General features: G+C 41.6%; 2 protein-coding genes and 1 pseudogene across 23 annotated transcripts in view; 2 read left to right on the top strand and 1 right to left on the bottom strand.

The window, feature by feature from the left end:
- LOC102913078 (excitatory amino acid transporter 4-like) overlaps positions 1-19,174 on the top strand; it is a 106,325-nt pseudogene that overhangs the window by 18,181 nt on the left and 68,970 nt on the right.
- LOC143270128 (uncharacterized) overlaps positions 5,688-19,174 on the bottom strand; it is a 71,007-nt gene continuing 57,520 nt past the window's right edge. For 2 of the 5 annotated variants that reach the window (XR_013047094.1, XM_076558993.1), the window contains 2 exons: positions 6,924-7,032; positions 5,688-5,855 (listed from right to left, as the gene is read on the bottom strand). Coding sequence is in view for 3 of the 5 variants with exons in the window: in XM_076558993.1 (XP_076415108.1) it covers positions 5,812-5,855; positions 6,924-7,032 (153 nt within the window). In the remaining 2 variants the exon portion in view is untranslated. Of the gene's footprint in view, positions 5,856-6,857; positions 7,033-18,242; positions 19,123-19,174 lie in introns of those variants that run through there. The other 3 variants (XR_013047095.1, XM_076558994.1, XM_076558992.1) reach the window with 2 other exon arrangements.
- Positions 12,919-19,174, top strand: part of LOC143270126 (uncharacterized) — a 53,744-nt gene continuing 47,488 nt past the window's right edge. For 5 of the 18 annotated variants that reach the window (XM_076558987.1, XM_076558985.1, XM_076558980.1 and 2 more), the window contains exons 1-2: positions 14,256-14,405; positions 16,377-16,490. The gene's annotated coding sequence lies outside the window, so the exon portion shown is untranslated. Of the gene's footprint in view, positions 13,075-13,740; positions 14,406-16,376; positions 16,491-19,174 lie in introns of those variants that run through there. The other 13 variants (XM_076558971.1, XM_076558976.1, XM_076558975.1 and 10 more) reach the window with 9 other exon arrangements.

The following is a 19,174-nucleotide window of genomic DNA, read 5'->3' as shown; positions in this document are numbered from 1 at the left end:
AAAGAGCTCTGCTTTTGTTTCCACAGAAGATGAGGAGCTGTGAATTCCTTCCAAGTTAATATGGTTCCATAAGGGAAGACCCCTTGAGAGGTCTTCAGATGATTCAATATCCAGAACAGCTTCAAGGCAACTGGCTGAGATGATGAAGACTCACAGACTATTCCACTCAGGACTTGACTATAATTCTAAATTGACTCATGATCCACATAAAGTTACCAGTGGCCCCAATCAGCAGGAAATAGTATAGAAAACTATGCCCAAATTTCAAAACTATGCCCAAATATTACAAAAATTGTAAATATTTATTTTCATTTAAGGGGAGTTGCTTACAAACTGTTATTGGTCATAGTTTAAAAAAAGGCTAAACAAAAGAGTTAAATTGAGAGATCTCTTTCTAAAAGGAGAAGAGAAGATATGATAGAGAAATGATAAGATAAAAGAGTAGATTATAGAATCTACTTTAATCCAAAAAACCAAGAACTAGTCTTAGATATTTTACATTAGTATGAATTTGGGCTTATTGATGTAAATTTAATGTTAATTTTGTTATACTATATGTATATTTCTACTCTTGTTTAAGGTATTATGATTTTAGAGTTCATTTAAAAATATAATGTATTGTTAAGAAATATAAATTAATAGTCATTTATAATAATCAAACTTATATTCATGTTAGGTTTGATAGGTATGCAAACATATTTCAATCACATAGGCAATCTTCAAACACTTCAAAACTTACAAAACATGGCATTTAAAATATTTTAAGAACTTAGACTTTTGAGGACAGTGAGACATGTCTGTTCTTGGCAGCATCAATTACTTCAAAGAGGATGATGGGCATTTTTATGAAACTCATTATGGAATTTGCTTATAATATGGAAAAGACTGGGGCAAGAAACTGCTCTTGCCTGAAGTGCTTGAGAGTATGTTGTATAAATTGCACATGCAGGACCCATAGGAAAGTGACCACTGAACTTTGCCAAAACAAGGAGGGATGATCCTCCAGGATCATGCTTTGCAGAAGAAACTGTGAGACATTCTGCAGAACACAGGAAAGTGAATGATGAACTTTGCAATTAGGCAGACAAGTCCTTGAAATTTCCTGCTTCACTGAAAAGTATGCCAGAGTTTCTTAGGCCTGTGGGCTGAAGACACATTCCCCAATGATACAGAGGAACTTTGGGTGACTGTCCAGACAGCCAGATGTCTCTGTTATTTCTAGAATTTTGGAAGTTGCTTACAATGCACTTCCCATTTACTCAAGATAATATTATATTCTTCTGAGGTCTTTGAGGGAGTTTTTAAAGACTAGATAGTTATAATAACAGTTTTCCTTGTTTAGGATAAAAGGTAAATTAGATATGAAACTTTAAACTCACAAATATAGGATAAATGATAGAATATTTTCTTTAATTTTGCCAAATAGACTAGATATTGTAACTGTAATTCTTGCTTGATAACTGTTTTCTTATATGTAATTTTACTAAGATAAAATGAAAAAAATTTTCCTTTTGATTAGACAGAAAAGGGAAAGGTCTGTGGGGCGGTCTTTCTGTATGCCGTGAATACATGTTGCTGCCATTGGTTAATAAAGAATCCACTATGCCCTATGGCAAAGAAGAATAGACCCAGGTAGGGAATCCAAGCAAAGAAACAAAAAGAAGAAAGGTGGAGTCAGAGGGATGATGAGCATTGCCAGGGGAGCAAGATATAATGGAACACAGGTAATGCCACAAAGACACATGGCAAACAGCTTAATTTGAATGGGTTGAGTTAAGTTGTAAGAGTTAGCTAGCAAGAAGCCTGAGCCATAGGCCATTTGGTTTGTAATTAATATAAGCCTCTGCGTGTTTACTTAGGACCTAGTGGCTGCAAGACTGGGCAGAACACAGGAAAATTTCTGGCTACATTACCGTTTTCTGTAAAACTTGAAATTGACCAGGTTTTGACACATTTTCTGAAATTTGTCATTTTCCACACCCTGTACCCTGTACCAGTCAATCCTGGTATACTCCACCCACTGCCTCTCAGACATTATGAGGCACACCTCTCTCATCCTCTTTGGGCAATCACAGGTCCAAGTCTTTCACTTACTGTTTCTAGAAAGCCCCCTAATTATCTTGACCTTCATCCTTGCCCTAAACGCTGCAAGCCTCCTCTCTGTCCCTTCTTCCTCTGGTAATTCCTCTCACTCCTGCTCAGAGGCTGTAGAGGTCTTATGTTTATCCTGGCCTGATCTCTTACATCAACCCCTTGCAAACACCCAACTTATCATCTTTGTTGAGAGAAGCTCTCTTATAGACAGATCAAGAAACCACCAGTCAGCATATGCAGTGATCACTTCCACTAAAACATTTGAAGTGACCCACCTGCCAAAGGGGACATCTTCACAAAAAGCCAAATTAAGGACTTTCAATAGAGCACTCCAAGAAGCCAAGGGTCAATGAGCTAACATATATGCTGACTCTAAATATGCCTTTTTAATATCCCATACCTGCTGTGGGATGGACTTTTGTGGGGCATTTACCCACCACCCCCACATCTTCCCAGAGTTTTCTTGAGTGCAATCAGCAGGAAATATTAGATAGAAGGATTTATAGCAGAGAATCTTGCGGAGATAAACTGATAGAAAATAAAGGATAGCCTCGAGAGGGCCTGGAACCTATTCCAACAGGCCCCGAATGTCTCTGGCCCAGTGTTTTTATAGAGACGCCAAGGGGTGGAGCAAAAGACCCTCTACCCCAGCACAGCCAAGTGCAGACCATCTCAGACACCTGCACTCAGGCCCGTGGTCCTGATCATCCTCTATTTGGCCCTGCTGGGTAAAGCCACGAGGAACCTGAGAAGGGGCTCCCACAGACTGTATGTCAAATTGCTCTGATTGGTCAATAAGTAAAACACTGATGGCCAGTGGCCAGGCAGGAAGTAGGTGGAACAAGGAGAGAGGAGAATTCTGGGAAGCGGGAGGCTGAGGCAGGGAGACACTGCCAGCCTCCGCCATGACCAGCAGCATGTGAAGACACCGGTAAGCCACCAGGCACGTGGCAAGGTATAGATTTATGGAAATGGATTAATTTAAGCTATAAGAACAGTTAGCAAGAAGCCTGCCATGCCCATACAGTTTGTATGCAATATAAGTCTCTGTGTTTACTTGGTTGGGTCTGAGTGGCTGTGGGACTAGAGGGTGACAAAGATTTGTCCTGACTGTGGGCAAGGCAGGAAAACTCTAGCTACACATTCCCATTTGTCCTTTGGAGGGAAAGGGACTTCCTCACTACCAAGGGCACTCCCATAGTTAATGGTCCCCTTATCGCCAAGCTATCGGAGGCCCTCCAGCTCACTGGAGAAGTAGCCGTAATTCACTGCAGGGGAAACCAGTCCTCTAAGGACCCAGTGGACTTAGTCAATGCTAAGGCAAACTCAGTAGCCCACCGACAGGCCTCCAGCACCTCTGGATCAACAGAATATATTTTGTTTTTGGTACTCTCCTACCAGCCCTGTTATCAACCAGAGGAGACTGACAAGCTCCTGAAAATTGGGGTCATGCAGACAAAGGATGGATGGTTTTACTTCAATAACTGCCTCATCCTCCCTCAGGAGCTGGCACTGTCCATCATTTCAGACATTCACCAGACTTTATATGTAGGCCCAAACTTTGTTCCATGTCTTATAACCCCAGAGGTTGTAGATGATATCTGTAAAAGGGTGTCCAGGACACCTTCATACACAGTGAGGAACTCATAAGCCCCACCCCTCAGTGAGGGATTTTGTGCAGTTAATGTGTGCTGGGGATGGGATGTCATAAAATTTCTTGTATAGTATTAGAGGGACCAGCCTTAATATTATATACCCCAGGGGCTCAGGAGAGAGAAATATTAATGGCAAGGATTATTTGTGAAATAGAATCTCAGCACACAGAGCTCTTAGTCCAGTCATTTATTCTTCCAAATCTTCTCCTTGGTCCTCCTGTGCCCTGGGAGTCCCAGTATATATACACTTACAAGCAGTAATCTTTTGGCACTGCAAAGCCAGGCTTCCTGGGTCAAATGGAGGGGTGATAAGAATCATATAGAGGGGCAGTAATTGTTAATGATCATTTGCAACCCAAAAGGAAAGTGACTAATGGGGAAATGAATTAACTAAGGGCTAAATTCAGGTAACATCTAAGAAGAGGGATTTAATGTGCTCAACTATAATCTTAAACATGATTGGCAGAAAATGTTAAGAATCTATAAGTTGCTAGGTCAATGGGAGAAAATAAAACTGTCTTCTTTTTTCCTGTGGCTCTTATCTGTCCAAGCTATCTCCTGTTTTTTCTGCAGGGTGGGGGAAAGTGTGCTTGGTTACTAGGCAACCTGTGATTCCTCTGGTGATAGTTAAAGGGAGATGTGGAATTAGAGGTAAGTTTTGGGAAAGGAGGAAGTTAAGCTTAATTGGCACATCTGCCAGGCCTTCTCAAAGGGGTAGTCTGGATGCTTAAGTCTGTTCTTAGAGAGTACAGAGGTATCTCTGATAAGGTACTTTCCTCCATCTGGTGATGGACCTGGCCAGATGCTGCCAGTGATGATAATTACAGGGAGACTTGAACTGGGGTTCTGGCTGTGCATAGCTGTCAGTGCATGAGGTTATCTAAATATTTCTTTAGTAGAGGGGAAATGGTGCCCAATAAATGATGGAAAAGCTACAATAGCACACAAGAAACTCATAGCAGGAAAAGGCTGATAATCAAAAGCCAAATATTAGCATGGCTCCTTGAACCTCAGCTTGACCTCTGGAAGGCCCTTGGCTTTTTCCAGGTATTAGCTTTGTCATCATCAGCTGAAATCCTACTTTGTATATTTTTGCAGCTTGTAGCATCAAATTAAAGGAAAAGGAAATGCAAGTAAGCAACCACACTTGACCCCTATGGATGTTAAGGACAATATGACATTTTGTGGGTGTTTTTACTTGTGTTTGAGCAGTTTGAATATGTAAACCTCAACAAGGCTGATTTGTGACTTGGAAAATCCAGTAAAATTCATTGATGCCTGTTATGTCCAAAGAAAACTGCAATTCCCAAAACTCCAAGGCCAGGCCCAGATATCTGGAAATGGGCTCAACCTGGACTTTAAGAGGATTACTGGGAAGGTAGATAGAAGTCCACATTCCTCAAAAACTTGTGAATCTCTACCCAAAGGTGTCATTTCCCTTATGAATGGCTGCCTGTGGTGCATATTACCATAATGCCGCCCATGCTAGCCTCCAGGCTCCTTCAGTGTCACAAATACTTGTTATGCATTTCAAAGTCTATGCTAGTATTTTAGGTCCTCTCCCCTCCTCCCCTACCCTAAACTCCCTCTAGTTCAGAAGCATCCCTTCTCACACCTTCTCAGTCTCTTTATAAATCTCTCTCTTTGTGTCTCTCTCTCCTCCTATCTCCATGTTCCTCTCCCTCTCTCTGTCTCCTCCTCTGTCTCATTCTCTCTCTCTGCCTCTCTGGCTGCTTCTGCTTCTAACATTAGCCAGGTCCAGTTGGCTGACTATGGACTACGGACTATGGACTATGTTCAGCCAACATCTGCTTCTGCTTTGGACATTCCAGATCACTCTGTTCAAACTCTGGTATCTATAATAAAAATCTTTCCCCTTAAACATATCACTGAGAGGTCAGGTGATTAGTTTGTACAATACCAAGAAACAGCTTAAAATATTTGCATAATGCATTTTAATGGGAAAATATTTCAAACATATACAGAATTCAATATATACTATGTCTTCTGTCAGAAAATAGTTAATCATGTCTATTTTATATAAAATCTTCCTGACAGATTGTCATTTGTTGTATTCTTTCAGAGAATTATCAGCTTCCGTAGCAACTAAAAAGAAAAGAAAGAACTATCAGTTGCATCATCAAGAACATCACTGGTGACATCGTCGGGATCAGCAGTAGCAGTGGCATCATCAGTAGAATCTTATGTAGTGACATTAGTATTGTGTTTGAGAAGGTGTGAGAAGGTGGAGCCTCATTTTGTTGGTTCTATTCTCAGATATTGCTTCTTCTGAAATATTTGTTTCTAAGAAGATGCTATACTCATAAGTCAAAATGTATGCACACAGAAAAATAGAAACTAATATTTAACAGTTATATATCTCTGCTTAGCCATTCAGAAAAACACAACGTTCACATTAGGAGTGAAAGAAATTCCCTCGTTCCAGAATAGGAGACAACTGTGAACCTACCAGCTTTACTTGGGCACTTTCGTTGGACTAAACTGTTATTTTTATGTGATATATTTTTAATATTATTGGGAAAAAAAGAATCAATTTTTTTCTGGTGCTAGAAAATGCCTAAAAGTTCTATATAAAGCATGCAATTTATTAATCTTACATACTAGTGCCCAAAAAATTAGATTTCTACTACAAAAATCTTCATCTATTTTAAACCATTTCTGTGGTCTCACCTTGTCCAATGTTTTGGTTCCTATAATCTCTTGAATGACTTTGTCTGCGGAATGCTATATTGCTTATGTGTCTTATCATCATCATAATTGATACCAGGAACCACATTACTGATGTTATCAGGAGCAGCAGCATGTCTTCTGCCAGAGGAGGAATAGATTTAATAGAGGTGTTCATTGTATAGCTGGTGTGGTCAGCTGTATTTACAGAACCAAAAATTTTGTTGCCACCCTGTGTAGGTTCTGGAGTGTCACATGGCACATGAACAAGAGAAGATTCCCGATCAGTAGTGAATCTACTACACTTGTGTTCTGCTCTAAGACACGCTTCAAGAACTGGGTCAGTGTTTGAAAAGGGTCCATGGTGTCACTAGTGTGGTGACCAAGAGCAGGCTCAGGGTCAGCATATCGTCTCCCCTTGCATGCCCAGTGCAAATACCTAAATAATTGTGGGATCCAGAACAGTGTCCTGGGCTGAATGCGCACCTTTTTTATTATCAACCGGGTCAACTCCTTCTCCATCCCATGTAGGTGGTAAATGGACCAAATTGTGCCAAACGGTCATATGGGGATCACAAGGTGCCTTCTTTTCAACCTTTAAGGAAAATGTGAGACGTTAGTTTTCATTAACATTTTCACTGATTTTATTCATTTTAAGACTTATCTGTTAATGTCAGGGTCTTGATTTATAGCCCCCAAATGTTTCTTTTCTCAGTCTAATTTTATCACAACAGCCATTGATATTCAGTACCTTCTGCTTCCTTTCTGTTTGAGTAAAAGGCCCAGAGTTTTGGGAAATTTAAAAGGGGACCTGCTCAGCTTTATGCCTTCTTTCCCTCTTGTCTTTACTACCTGACACTGTCATTCTCTGTATAATGGGAAGTTGTAAAAAGAAAGGACAAAATGTGTCCTTTCCTGTCTGTATGACTGGGATTTTGCATTCTGGCCAGATTAAGAAGATGTGACAATGAGGAGCTTTGGGAACAAAAGGAACCTCTCTCTTCTGCACTGCATTAATGCTTTCCCCACAACCTTTCACAATTGCTCATTAGGTTCCTGGGACAGCAGAACAGTGAGGGTGATTTTGAAATGCATGAGCAAAATGTGTCACTACCCAGAGCAGAGGGGAGCTGTGGAGCTGCAAGTAAGGATTCTGGGAGATGCCTTCCAAGTTCTTACTCCTTAACTATGGCTATTGTTATACATGGAGGATAGCTATAATGGCCTGCCCCAGCACCTCTCTGGAGGCTTGAGTGAGAACAGCCCCCATGGGCTCATATATTTGAATGCTTGGCCACCAGTTGGTGGAACTATCTGGGGGAGGATTAGGAGGTGTGGCCTTTTCAGAGGAGTTGTGTCATTGTTCGTTCACCTTGAGGTTTCAGAAGACTTGTGCTATTTCCAGGGAGCTCTCTGTTTCTTGTGTGAGTCAGCTGTAGCTCTCAGCTGCTGCTCCAGCACCATGCCTGCCTGCCTGAACTATGATGGTGATGGAACTGTATGCATCCCATTGGAACCATAAGCCCCACTCCAAACAAACCCTTCCTTCTAGAAGTTGCCTTGGGCATGGCAATAGAAAGTAATAGAACCATCATCTAATTACAGTATGAGTGACATGAACAAAGCCTGAAGGATACATTAGAAGCACTGAAGGGGTGTTACCCAGAGGATTATGCCAAAAACAGGCGAGGCAATTCCATAGTGTTGGCTTAGATAGTATACAAAGAAGACCAGTTGATTTAATCAGGTACATTTATGAAGTATGAGTTTTGAAAATGTATTTGATGCTGCTTGACAGATGGAAACCCTCACTGACTTTTATTCCACAACAAATAATGACTCCAGGTCTTTGTCATTCATGACATCTCAGTGACATACCTAATTTAGCAGTCTACTTTTACCTTTTGGTATCAGGGTTGAGGAGGTATTTGCTACTTATGTGAAAAACTCACACATTCGAAAACTTACCCAGCATCGTCAACATAACACAGAGACGATTAAAGCTTCAGAAGCATTATTGGTCTAAACATTATATGTCTCAACACTTCAAATGAATCATGTGAAAATTTTTGGTTCAGTGGTTTCATTGAGAATTGGACCCATCAAAGCATGTAATACTTATCAGACTTAGACACATCTTCTTTTTCTTTCTTTTGTTATAATTTATTTATTTATATTTTATTTGCATTGGTGCTTTTGCCTGCATGTATGTCTATGTAAAGGTTCAGATCTTAGAGTTACAGACAGTTGTGAGCTGCCATGTGGGTGCTGGGAATTGAACCCATGTCCTCTGGAAGAGCAGTCAGTGCCCTTTACCACTGAGCCATCTTTCCAGCCCCCAGGACACATTTTCATATGTCACATGTTTCATTCATTGCTTCTTCCTCATTAACTAAGTATGCTTAAGTCAGTTATAAAAAGGGAATGCATAGGCCACATGGTACAAGGATAGTTTTCCGGGACACATGCCACAAGAAAAACAGAAACACTGAAAATGAGTGAGAAGACCCTAAAGGTATTTTCCTGAACTGTTTTACAACAGGAGTACTAATGAGTTTATACAGACCATTTATTTACCAGAGTAGATAATTTCACATGATTCTAAAAATTATTTACCAATAGGGTGTGTGCAGGCTTGTGTGCATGCAGTTCTATGCTTGTTTGTACAATACTAGTGTGTGTATGTGTGTGTGAATGTGTTTGTGTGTGTGTGTGTGTGTGTGTGTGTGTGTGTGTGTGTGTGTGTGTGTGTGTTGTGCATGTGTACATATGTGAAGGCCAAAGTATAACCCCACAGGAGGGATTCTCCCTGTTATTCGGTGAGACAGGGTCTTTTACTGTTTCTGCTGATTTGTGTGTTCTACTCTGGCTGGCTTATAGGATTCACAGTTGTTCTACTCTCAGCCTCCTATATGGATAAAGGTCTGCTGGGATTGTGTACGTGAGATGCTTGCCGTTAGTTATGGATGGGAACCAAGGTACTTAGGCTAGCAAGGGAAGTACTCAGCATGTGATGAAGTGAGTGTGCAGTTTTTTTCTTGTGTGTATTAGTGTAAAAATATTTTTTGTCAAAATATAAGTGAGAGGGCTAAGCTGATAAAGGCCTAATATAATATCACATACACATTAAGACAGTGGTTGTCAACCGGAGGGTAGTGATCCATTAGGCAATCATAAGACTCTCATTCAGAAAGGTCACCTAAGAACTTTGGAGTACATACATACTGACATTATAATTCATAACACTAGGATAATAACAGTTATGAAGTAGAAAGGAAAATAATTTCCTGTTCAGGTTCACCACAACATGAGGAAGGTCATCAGATGGTCACAGCCCTAGGAAGGTTGAGAACTAGTGCCTTAGAGGGTGATTAGCTTGTGGGCTCCCAGAAGGGGGATATGAAGGAGATGAAGAAATGGGCCGGGCTGGCTTCCTCTTCTCTGACACTATTTGAAATACTGCAGACATAGGAACACAGAGACATCATTCCTCTCACAAGCAAATAGGTTACATGTCAAATTAGTGGGAATTACCAGTAAATATTTCTTTTTCTTTGCAGCTATCAGTTATTACCTCAAAAGTAGACAGGTTCATTGCACTTTTGATGTTCTTTAAAGTGGAGATCTCACTATCTGAGAAAAGCTGTTTCTTGCTTTTCTGCAAGAGGAAGAACTTTCTCGGATTTGAAACTTAACTCTTTTGTTTGGTTGTGTATGTGAAGTGTGTGTGAGCACCATACGTACATTTTTTTTTTCAAATGAAGCCGACTTCTGAAACAAAATACCCTGTGCTGTGTTCCTTTAAACTATGTATACCAACATTAAAAACAGACTAGTCTGAAGTATTTATAATTGGTGTTCCAAATGGAAAGAATAGTCATATGGGGGAGGGGAATGTGTGAAAGATATACTAAGACAATATTCCAGAACCCAGGGAAGACATAAATCTCTAGACTGCAAAAAATAAGTAAATACATAAAATTATTCAGTGTACTGACGCTTTGGCAGTGAAAAGTTTCACCAAAATTGTTTTTTTTAATTAACCAAAGCTTAGAAAAACATACCACAATCTCAAAAAGAAATCTTCATTTATTCATTTAAAAAATGTTCTAAGAGTTCAGTATATTGTGTTACTTGTAAAGGAGTTTGTTTATAACCTAATAAGAATTCGGAGAAGGTTCTGGCTTGTCAGAGTGCAGAGAAAGGAGAGGCTGGAAGAGGGCCTCTCTGAAATGAAATGATTGACACATATAAAAAGATGCTAATATTGAACACCAATTATAAATACTTCAGTTGAGAGCTTCTTGCTTGTGCCTCTCCAACTTCATTTCTGTATTCCATACATTCATTTGTCTCATTGCATTCAGGGTGATTTCTCTATATGTTCAAGATAAGCTGTGCTGTAAAAACAAATAAGCCCGGAGAGAACAAGCAAAGTTTACGTTTTGTCTATATCATAGTTTGCTCCAGGTTTTGGAGCTCTGGGCAGAGGACTCCAGACCCTTTGCTCTCTTGTTGCTGCTGCTATGTGGGGACCACAACCTTCAAGGAGGAAGATGGAAACCCAGGGTGTGTAGTGTCCAGGACTAAACATGACTTCTACTCACAGCCTAGTCTGATTTCCCTCAATCTCAGTGCAAAGACATCTAGGAAACAGAGTTTTCTGGTGTGCTCTGGAGAGGAAGATGAAGTGATGAGTGTGTAACCAGATTTTATAATATTTGCTTTATTTGCTTTTCCAATAAACATATTCTCTTTTACCTAACTGAAAAAAAAACAGACTAGGAGAAAAGTGTTTTACTCTGTTTTGCTCAGTTTCATTGGGTCTGCTTGAGTTTTGTCATGTGATCAGTGGATCTGAGTGTCATTGCTGGAAGTACAAAGGGGATGATGTTCAATGATCTTTCCCTGAGTTTTGCTTCAACACATGGGTTGTAGTCAAGCAGTTTACTGGCAGTTGTATTTTCTGGGATGGATCTCGGGTCATTATGCCTGCATGCAGAGTGATCTGCTGGCACTGGTGTGCTTCTGTATGGTTTCAATTTCATTTGTTTGTTTTCTTTCTTTCTTTTTTTTTTTTGGTGTGTGGGCATGTATGTGTTTATATTAATGCTAATATATTTACAGTCAAAGCATACATCTAAGGGCCACTGAGAGGACTAATCTGATAAAGGCACTTGCCAGCATGACTGACAAGTCCAATTGAACCCTGAGATTGAAATGGTGGGAGGATAGAAACAACTCCTATAAATTATCCTTGGACCTCCACACTTCTGCTGTGGCAACCAGTTTCTTGCCTTTCCCCATGCACCAAATAAATTGAGACCAGATTGTCCTTGAACTCACAGAGAGCAGCTGGCCTCTGTGTCATGAGTGCAGGGATTAGAGGAGTGTACCATCATGCCCAGCCTCCTATTCATGTTCTTCCTGCCTATAAGTTCTCTGCATTTCAGTGTGTCAAACTGGCAGTCCAATGAGGCCTAGGGTCCAAGAAGTTAGCAAACACCCTGAGGCTGGCTAATTATTTCTACTAATGATATCTTGGCCTAGGCTTATGGTCATGTGCATAACAAACATATTCTTTCTATGGTTTGAAAAGATGACTCAGCAGTGTATACCACTTTTTCCTCTGGCAGAGAACCTGGGTTCACAGAACCCAATGTATGGAAAAGGGGCTGGCTAGAGAAACCCACCCTGACCCTGGAGCCTAGTATTAGGGAAGGATGGCTCAGATAAAGCCAGTGAGTGAAACCCAGTTTATCTCATATCAGAGCCATCTCTGCCCCTGTCCAACTGACTTGTGAAATCAACCAATCACAGAACAGGACAACAGAATCCTGGCCCTAGGGCCTAGACCAGGGAAAGAAACACAACTTGTGTTTGGGACCTGAGCCAGAGAAATGAACCAAGGAAATATGCCCTGACTCTGAAACCAGTACCAAAGAAACCCTCTTGGTGCCTAGAATCAGAGTCAGTGAATGAAAGGTGCCCTGGCCTTAGAGGTAGTGTCAAAAAGCTAAGTAAGGTCAGTGAGAGAAACACAGTTTAGCTCAGATCAGAGCCATCTCTGCCCCTGTCCAACTGACTTGTGAAATCAACCAATCACAGAGCAGGACATTAGAATCCTGGCTCTAGGGCCCAGGACCAGGGAAAGAAACACAAACTGTGTTTGGGGCCTGAGACAGAGAAATGAACACTTTATCTCCAAACCCAGAACCCATGAAACACGCCCTGACTCTGAAACTAGTACCAAAATAGCACTCTTGGCCCCTAGAATCATAGTCAGTGAAAGAAATGTGCCCTGGCCTTAGAGGTAGTGTCAAAAAGCCAAGAAAGGACAGTGAAAGAAACACAGTTTGGCCTTGAAATCAGGGCCATCTCTGCTCCTTGCTCATACTGGCCAATCCCTGGGCAGAAAATAAACTAACCAATCACAGTTGACTCTGCCCCCTAGACATTCTATATCAACCGCCCTTCCCAGTCAGTTGTGAGCTGTTCTCTCCACTCTGGTAGAGGCAGCTACTCTCCTCAACTCCTCCTTCCCAAATAAACCTCTTTCTCAAAAGAGATTTGGGTGAAGACCTTCAATGACTGGTGAACAGAAGAACCTTGCTGGGGATGTCATATAGTGGAACAGGCAAGTGGGAGCTGAAGAGAAGAACCTTGCAGGGACTTCCAGTAGTGGACTGACAAAGAAAGAGCTGGTAACACTGATCCTGAGATTGTGGCCATCCAGGATAGGAGCAGGATTGCTGTGTCCTGTGGGAAGATTATACCCCATCACACCAGGTATATCCTGACATTCCTGAAGAGACAGGATACCCTTCCTTGCTGAAGTAGTTCCAGGCCAGACTCTCCAGAGAGGTCGGAAAAAATTCCTTTCCAAGGTTGTGTTGTTTCTTTGCAGTCCCAGCCGTTAGAGCTGTGCTATACAGCTTCAGGTGTCTAGGACACCTACAGGGCAGAGCTCTTGTTCAGAGTAGCTCCAGTTATCCTTGATACCTCACCCTCTAGGTCTAAACTGTTTCCTTGCAGTTAAATCCATCGATTTACTAACATTCTGGTGTTAAAACCTGGAACACCAAACCCACAGTTTTTGCAGTTTACTTACACCCACATCTTGGCTCACAACGATCTGGAACTGCAATTCCAGGGGATCCAAAGGCCTCTTGGGAGTCTGTGGCCAGCCTCCACACAAGGTACACAGAAAGAATTCATGCAAAATATTTAAACATCTAAAATAATTAATTGAAGACATGTTGGGTACATTCCTGTTGACATTAGCTACTTCACGATTCTCTACTATTTATTCTCTTGATTTGTTTGTGTTGTTGTCTCTCTGATGCAAGTAGCTCACTTTCTGATTTTTGTCTCCATAGTCTAATTTACTATCACATACACATGAAAACAGTGTTTTTCAACCTGTGGGTAGTGACCCATTTGGTAATCCTAGGACTCTCTTTCACAGAGGTCACCTAAAAAGTTCTGAAAATATAGTTATTGACAGTATAATTTATAACACTCACAAAATGACAGTTATGAAGTAGCAAGGAAAATAATTTTCTGTGCAGGGTCACAACAAGATGAGGAAGTGCACCACATGGTCACAGCCTGAGGAAGGTTGAGAACTAGTGACTTAGAAGGTGATTATCTTGTGTGTTCCCAGACATGAGGGTATGAAGGAGGTGAAGGAATGGGCCAGGCTGGGTTCCACTTCTCTGAAACTATGTAAAATACTGCAGACACAGGAACACAGAGACATTGTTCCTCTCACAAGCAAATATGTTACATGTCAAATTAGTGGGAATTAAAGGTAAATATATTTCTTTTTCTTTGCAGCTGTCAGTTATTACGTCAAGAGAATACAGGTCCTTTGCATTTTTGATCTTCTTAAGTAGAGATCTCATTACCAGGAGAAAAGCTGTTTTTCACTTTGCTGCAATGGAAAGGTAGAAGATGAACTTCCAGGTTTGGAAATGAATTCTTTTCTTTGGTGTGTATGTGAAGTGTGTGTGAGCCCCCAAACCTCTACTTGTTTGATTTTCAAATGAAGCTGACTTCTGAAACAAAATAGGCTGTGCTGTGTTCCTTTAAACTATGTATACCAAGATTAACAACAGACTTGGACAAAAGTGTTTTACTCTGAACAGTTTCATTGAGACTGCTTGAGCTTTGATTTGTGATAGGGGGATCTGAGTGTCATTGGTGGAAGTACAATGGGACGATGTTCAATGATCTTTCCCTGGGTTTTGCTTCAACATGTGTGTTGTAGTCAAGATGCTTGCTAGTAATTGTGTTTTCTGCGATGGATCCAAGGTCATTATGCCTGCAAGCAGAGTGATCTGCTGGCACTGAAGTGCTTGGGTATGCTTTCATTTTCATTTGTATTTTGGTGTGTGTGTGTGTGTGGTGTGTGTGTGTGTGTGTGTGTGTGTGTGTGTGTGTGTGTGTGTGTGTGTATTAATGGTGAAACATTTATAGTCAAAACATAAATAGCAGGACCTACATACTGAGAGGGCTAATGTCGTAAAGGCACTTGCCAGCATGACTGACAACTCCAATTTGATCCCTGAGACTGAAATGGTGAGAGGAGAGAACCAACTCCTATAAAATATCCTTGAACCTCCACTCTTCTGCTTGGCACATATATTTATTGCCTTCCCAGAGACCAGGCTGTCCTTGAACTCACAGAGACCAGCCTGCCTCTTCTTCATGAGTACAGGGAGTAGAGGAGTGTACCAACATGCCCAGCCTCCTATTCATGTTCTTCCTGCCTATAAGCTCTCTGCATTTCAATGTGTCAAACTGGCAGACTGATGAGGCCTAGGGTCCAGGAAGTTAGCAAATACCCTGGTGCTTGCTAATTATCTCTACTAATGATATCTTGGCATGTGCTTATGATCAGGTGCATAACAAAGATATCATTTTGGGGTCAGAAAAGATGACTCAGCAGTGTATACCACTTTTTGCTCTGTCAGAAGACCTGGGATTGAGGCCGGGCGTTGGTGGCGCACGCCTTTAATCCCAGCACTCGGGAGGCGGAGGCAGGCGGATCTCTATGAGTTCGAGGCCAGCCTGGGCTACCAAGTGAGCTCCAGGAAAGGCGCAAAGCTACACAGAGAAACCCTGTCTTGAAAAACCAAAAAAAAAAAAAAAAAAAAAAAAAAAAAAAAAAAAAAAAAAGAAGACCTGGGATTGACTCACAGCACCCACATCTTAGCTGACATCAATCTGGAACTCCAATCTAGGTTATCAAATGCCCTCTTGAAAGTCTGTGGGCAGGCCACACACAAGGTACACAGAAAGAATTCATGCAAAACATTTAAACACCTAAAATAAATCAATTGAAAACACACAAGCATGTTGGGCACATTCCTGTTAACATTAGCTACTACAGGATTATCTAATATTTATTATCTTCATTTGTATGTGTTCATGTTTTCTGAGGCAAGTAGCTCACTCTCTGATTTTTGTCTCCATAGTCTAATTTACTATCACATACCCAAGAAAACAGTGGTTCTCAACTCTGTGGGTAGTGACCCATTTGGAAACCCTAGGACTCTTTTACAGAAGTCACTTAACACCTTCTGAAAATATAGATATTGACATTATAATTCATAACACTCGCAAAATGACAGTTATGAAGTAGCAAGGAAAATAATTTTATGTGGAGAGTCACCACAACATAAGGAAGTGCATGAGATGGTCACAGCCTGAAGAAGTTGGAGAACTAGTGCCTTAGAAGGTGATTAGCTTGTGGGCTCCCAGATGTGAGGGTATGAAGGAGGTGAAGGAATGTTCCAGGCAGGCTTCCTCTTCTCTGACACTATTTGCAATCCTGCAGACATAGGAACGCAGAGACATTGTTCCTCTCACAAGCAAATATGTTACAATTCATATTAGTTGGCATTACCAGTGAATATATGTTTTTCTTTGCAGCCATCAGTTACTACCTCATCTAGGGAAGACAGGTCCATCTCACATTTGATGTTCTTTAAAGTGGAGACCTCAGTACTGGAGAAAATCAGTTTCTCGCTTTTCTGCAATGGAAAGGTAGAGGATGAACTTTCTTGGTTTAGGAAAATAATTCTTAGGTTTGGTGTGTTTGTCAAGTGTGAGTGGGCCCAAAACCTTTATTTGTTTGATTTTCAAATGAAGCCATCTTCTGAAACACAGGAGGCTGTGCTGTGTCCCTTTAAATTGTGTATGCCATATTAAAAACAGACTTAGAGAAAAGTGTTTCACTGTGAACACTTTCATGGAGATGCTTGAGCTTTGGCATGTGATAGGTGGATCTCAGTCTCACTGCTGGAAATACAATGGGGACGATGGTCAAGGATCTTTCCCTGGGTTTTGCTTCAACATGTCTGTTGTAGTCAAGCAGTTTGCTGGCAATTGTGTTTTCTGGGGTGGATCCCAGGTCATTATGCCTGCAAGCAGAGTGATCTGCTAGCATGGGAGTGTTTTTGTATGGTTTCAATTTCATTTGTGTGTTTTTTACTTTGGTGTGTGTGTGTGTGTGTGTGTGTGTGTGTGTGTGTTAATGCTAATATATTCTCAGTCAAAGCATACATCAGAGGGCCACTGAGAGGGCTAATCTATAAAGGCACTTGCCAGCATGACTGACAACTCCAATTTGATCCCTGAGACCTAAATGGTGAGAAGAGAGAACCGACTCCTATAAATTATCCTTGGACCTCCACACTTCTGCTGTGGCACACATGTTTCTTGCCTTCCCCCATGCACCAAATAATTGAGATCAGAGCCCAGCCTGCCTCTGCTTCATGAGTGCCGGGAGTATAGAAGTGTACCAACATGCCCAGTCTCTCATTCATGTTTTTCTTGCCTATAAGTTCTTTGTGTTTCAACATGTCAGACTGGGAGCCTGATGAGGCCTAGGGTCTAGGAATTTAGCAAACATCCTGAGGCTGGCTAATTATTTCTACTAATGATATCTTGTCCCATGCTTATGGTCATGTGCATAACAAACATATTCATTCTGGGGTATGGAAAGATGATTCAGCAGTATATACCACTTTTTGCCCTGACAGAGGACCTTGGTTTGATTCACAGCATGCAACGAGGGAAAACGGGCTGGCTAGAGAAACCCACCTTGACCCTGGAGCCTAGAATTAGGGAAGGATTGCTCATATAAGGCCAGTGAGAAAAACACAGTTTATCTCAGATCAGAGCCATCCCTGCCCCTGTCCAACTGACATGTGAAATCGACCAATCACAGAGCAGGACATTAGAATTCTGGCCCTATGACCCAGGACCAGGGAAAGAAACAGCCTGTGTTTGGGACCTGAGCCAGAGAAATGAACATTTTATCTCCAAACCCAGAACCCAGGAAATATGTCCTGACTAGGAAACTAGTACCAAAATAACACTCTTGGCCCCTAGAATCATAGTCAGTGAAAGAAATGTGCCCTGGCCTTGGAGGTAGTGTCAAAAAGCCAAGAAAGGACAGTGAAAGAAACACAGTTTGAGCCGGGCAGTGGTGGCGCACGTCTTTAATCCCAGCACTTGGGAGGCAGAGCCAGGAGGATCGCTGTGTGTTCAAGGCCAGCCTGGGCTACCAAGTGAGCTCCAGGAAAGGCGAAAAACTATGCAGAGAAACCCTGTCTCGAAAAAACCAAAAAAAAAAAAAAAAAAAAAAAGCGGTGGTGGCACACGCCTTTAATCCCAGCACTCGGGAGGCAGAGCCAGGCAGATGGATCTCTGTGAGTTTGAGGCCAGCCTGGTCTCCAAAGCGAGTTCCAGGAAAGGCGCAAAGCTACACAGAGAAACCCTGTCTCGAAAAAACCAAAAAGAAAGAAAGAAAGAAAGAAAGAAAGAAAGAAAGAAAGAAAGAAAGAAAGAAAGAAAGAAAGAAAGAAAGAAAGAAAAAGAAACACAGTTTGGCCCTGAAATCAGGGCCATCTCTGCCCCTTACTCACAATACTGGCCAATCCCAGGGCAGAAAATAAACTAACCAATCACAGTTGACTCCTCCCCTTGACATCTTATATAAACAACCCTGCCTGGTCAGTTGTGAGCTGTTCACTCCACCCTGGTGGAGGCAGCTACTCTCCTGAACTCCTCCTTCCCAAATAAACCTCTTTCTCAAAAGAGTTTTGGGTGAAGACCTTCACTGACTGGTGAACAGAAGAACCTTGCTGGTGACCCGTCCAGCAGGTCAGGTTATTAGGTAGGACCCGAGGAGGCACCTCCTGAAAGACCAATGGGGGCGAGAGAGAAAGGAGACCAGGCACATAAAAAGGACAGAGTCAGTCTGAGTCGCATCAAGGTCTCGTTTATTGCAAGGCAAGGCAGGCTTATATGTACTGGGGGATAGGAGAAGTGAATAGGGGAAGGGGGAGTGATGGAAAATGTCTGAAGAATAGGATCAGGGTGAGGTCTCTTTGGTCCAAAGCTTGTGCAACTGACCAACCTGAACATGTTTCAGGAAGTTATTGTAAAAGTACATTTTGTGGTTTTTCCAGGAACAAGTGTTTTTGTAAGTTAGTGATGAACGGGTGTTTTTGTAAGTTAGTGACGATTATCAAGGGTGTAGTCATGCCAGATCATCCATATTTTGGTTCCCAACATGCTGGGACATCCCATGGTGGACTGAGCAAAAGAGAGCTGTTAACACTTAACCTCAGATTGTAGCTCTTCAGGATAGGAGCAGAATTGCTGTGTCCTGTGGGGAGACCATCCCCCATCACACCAGGTATATCCTGACATTCCTGAAG

This window comes from Peromyscus maniculatus, chromosome 22 (genome assembly GCF_049852395.1).
Source record: "Peromyscus maniculatus bairdii isolate BWxNUB_F1_BW_parent chromosome 22, HU_Pman_BW_mat_3.1, whole genome shotgun sequence".
NCBI lineage: Eukaryota > Metazoa > Chordata > Mammalia > Rodentia > Cricetidae > Peromyscus > Peromyscus maniculatus.
Note: the sequence above shows the minus strand (reverse complement) of the source record. Positions and strands in the feature narration are given on the sequence as shown.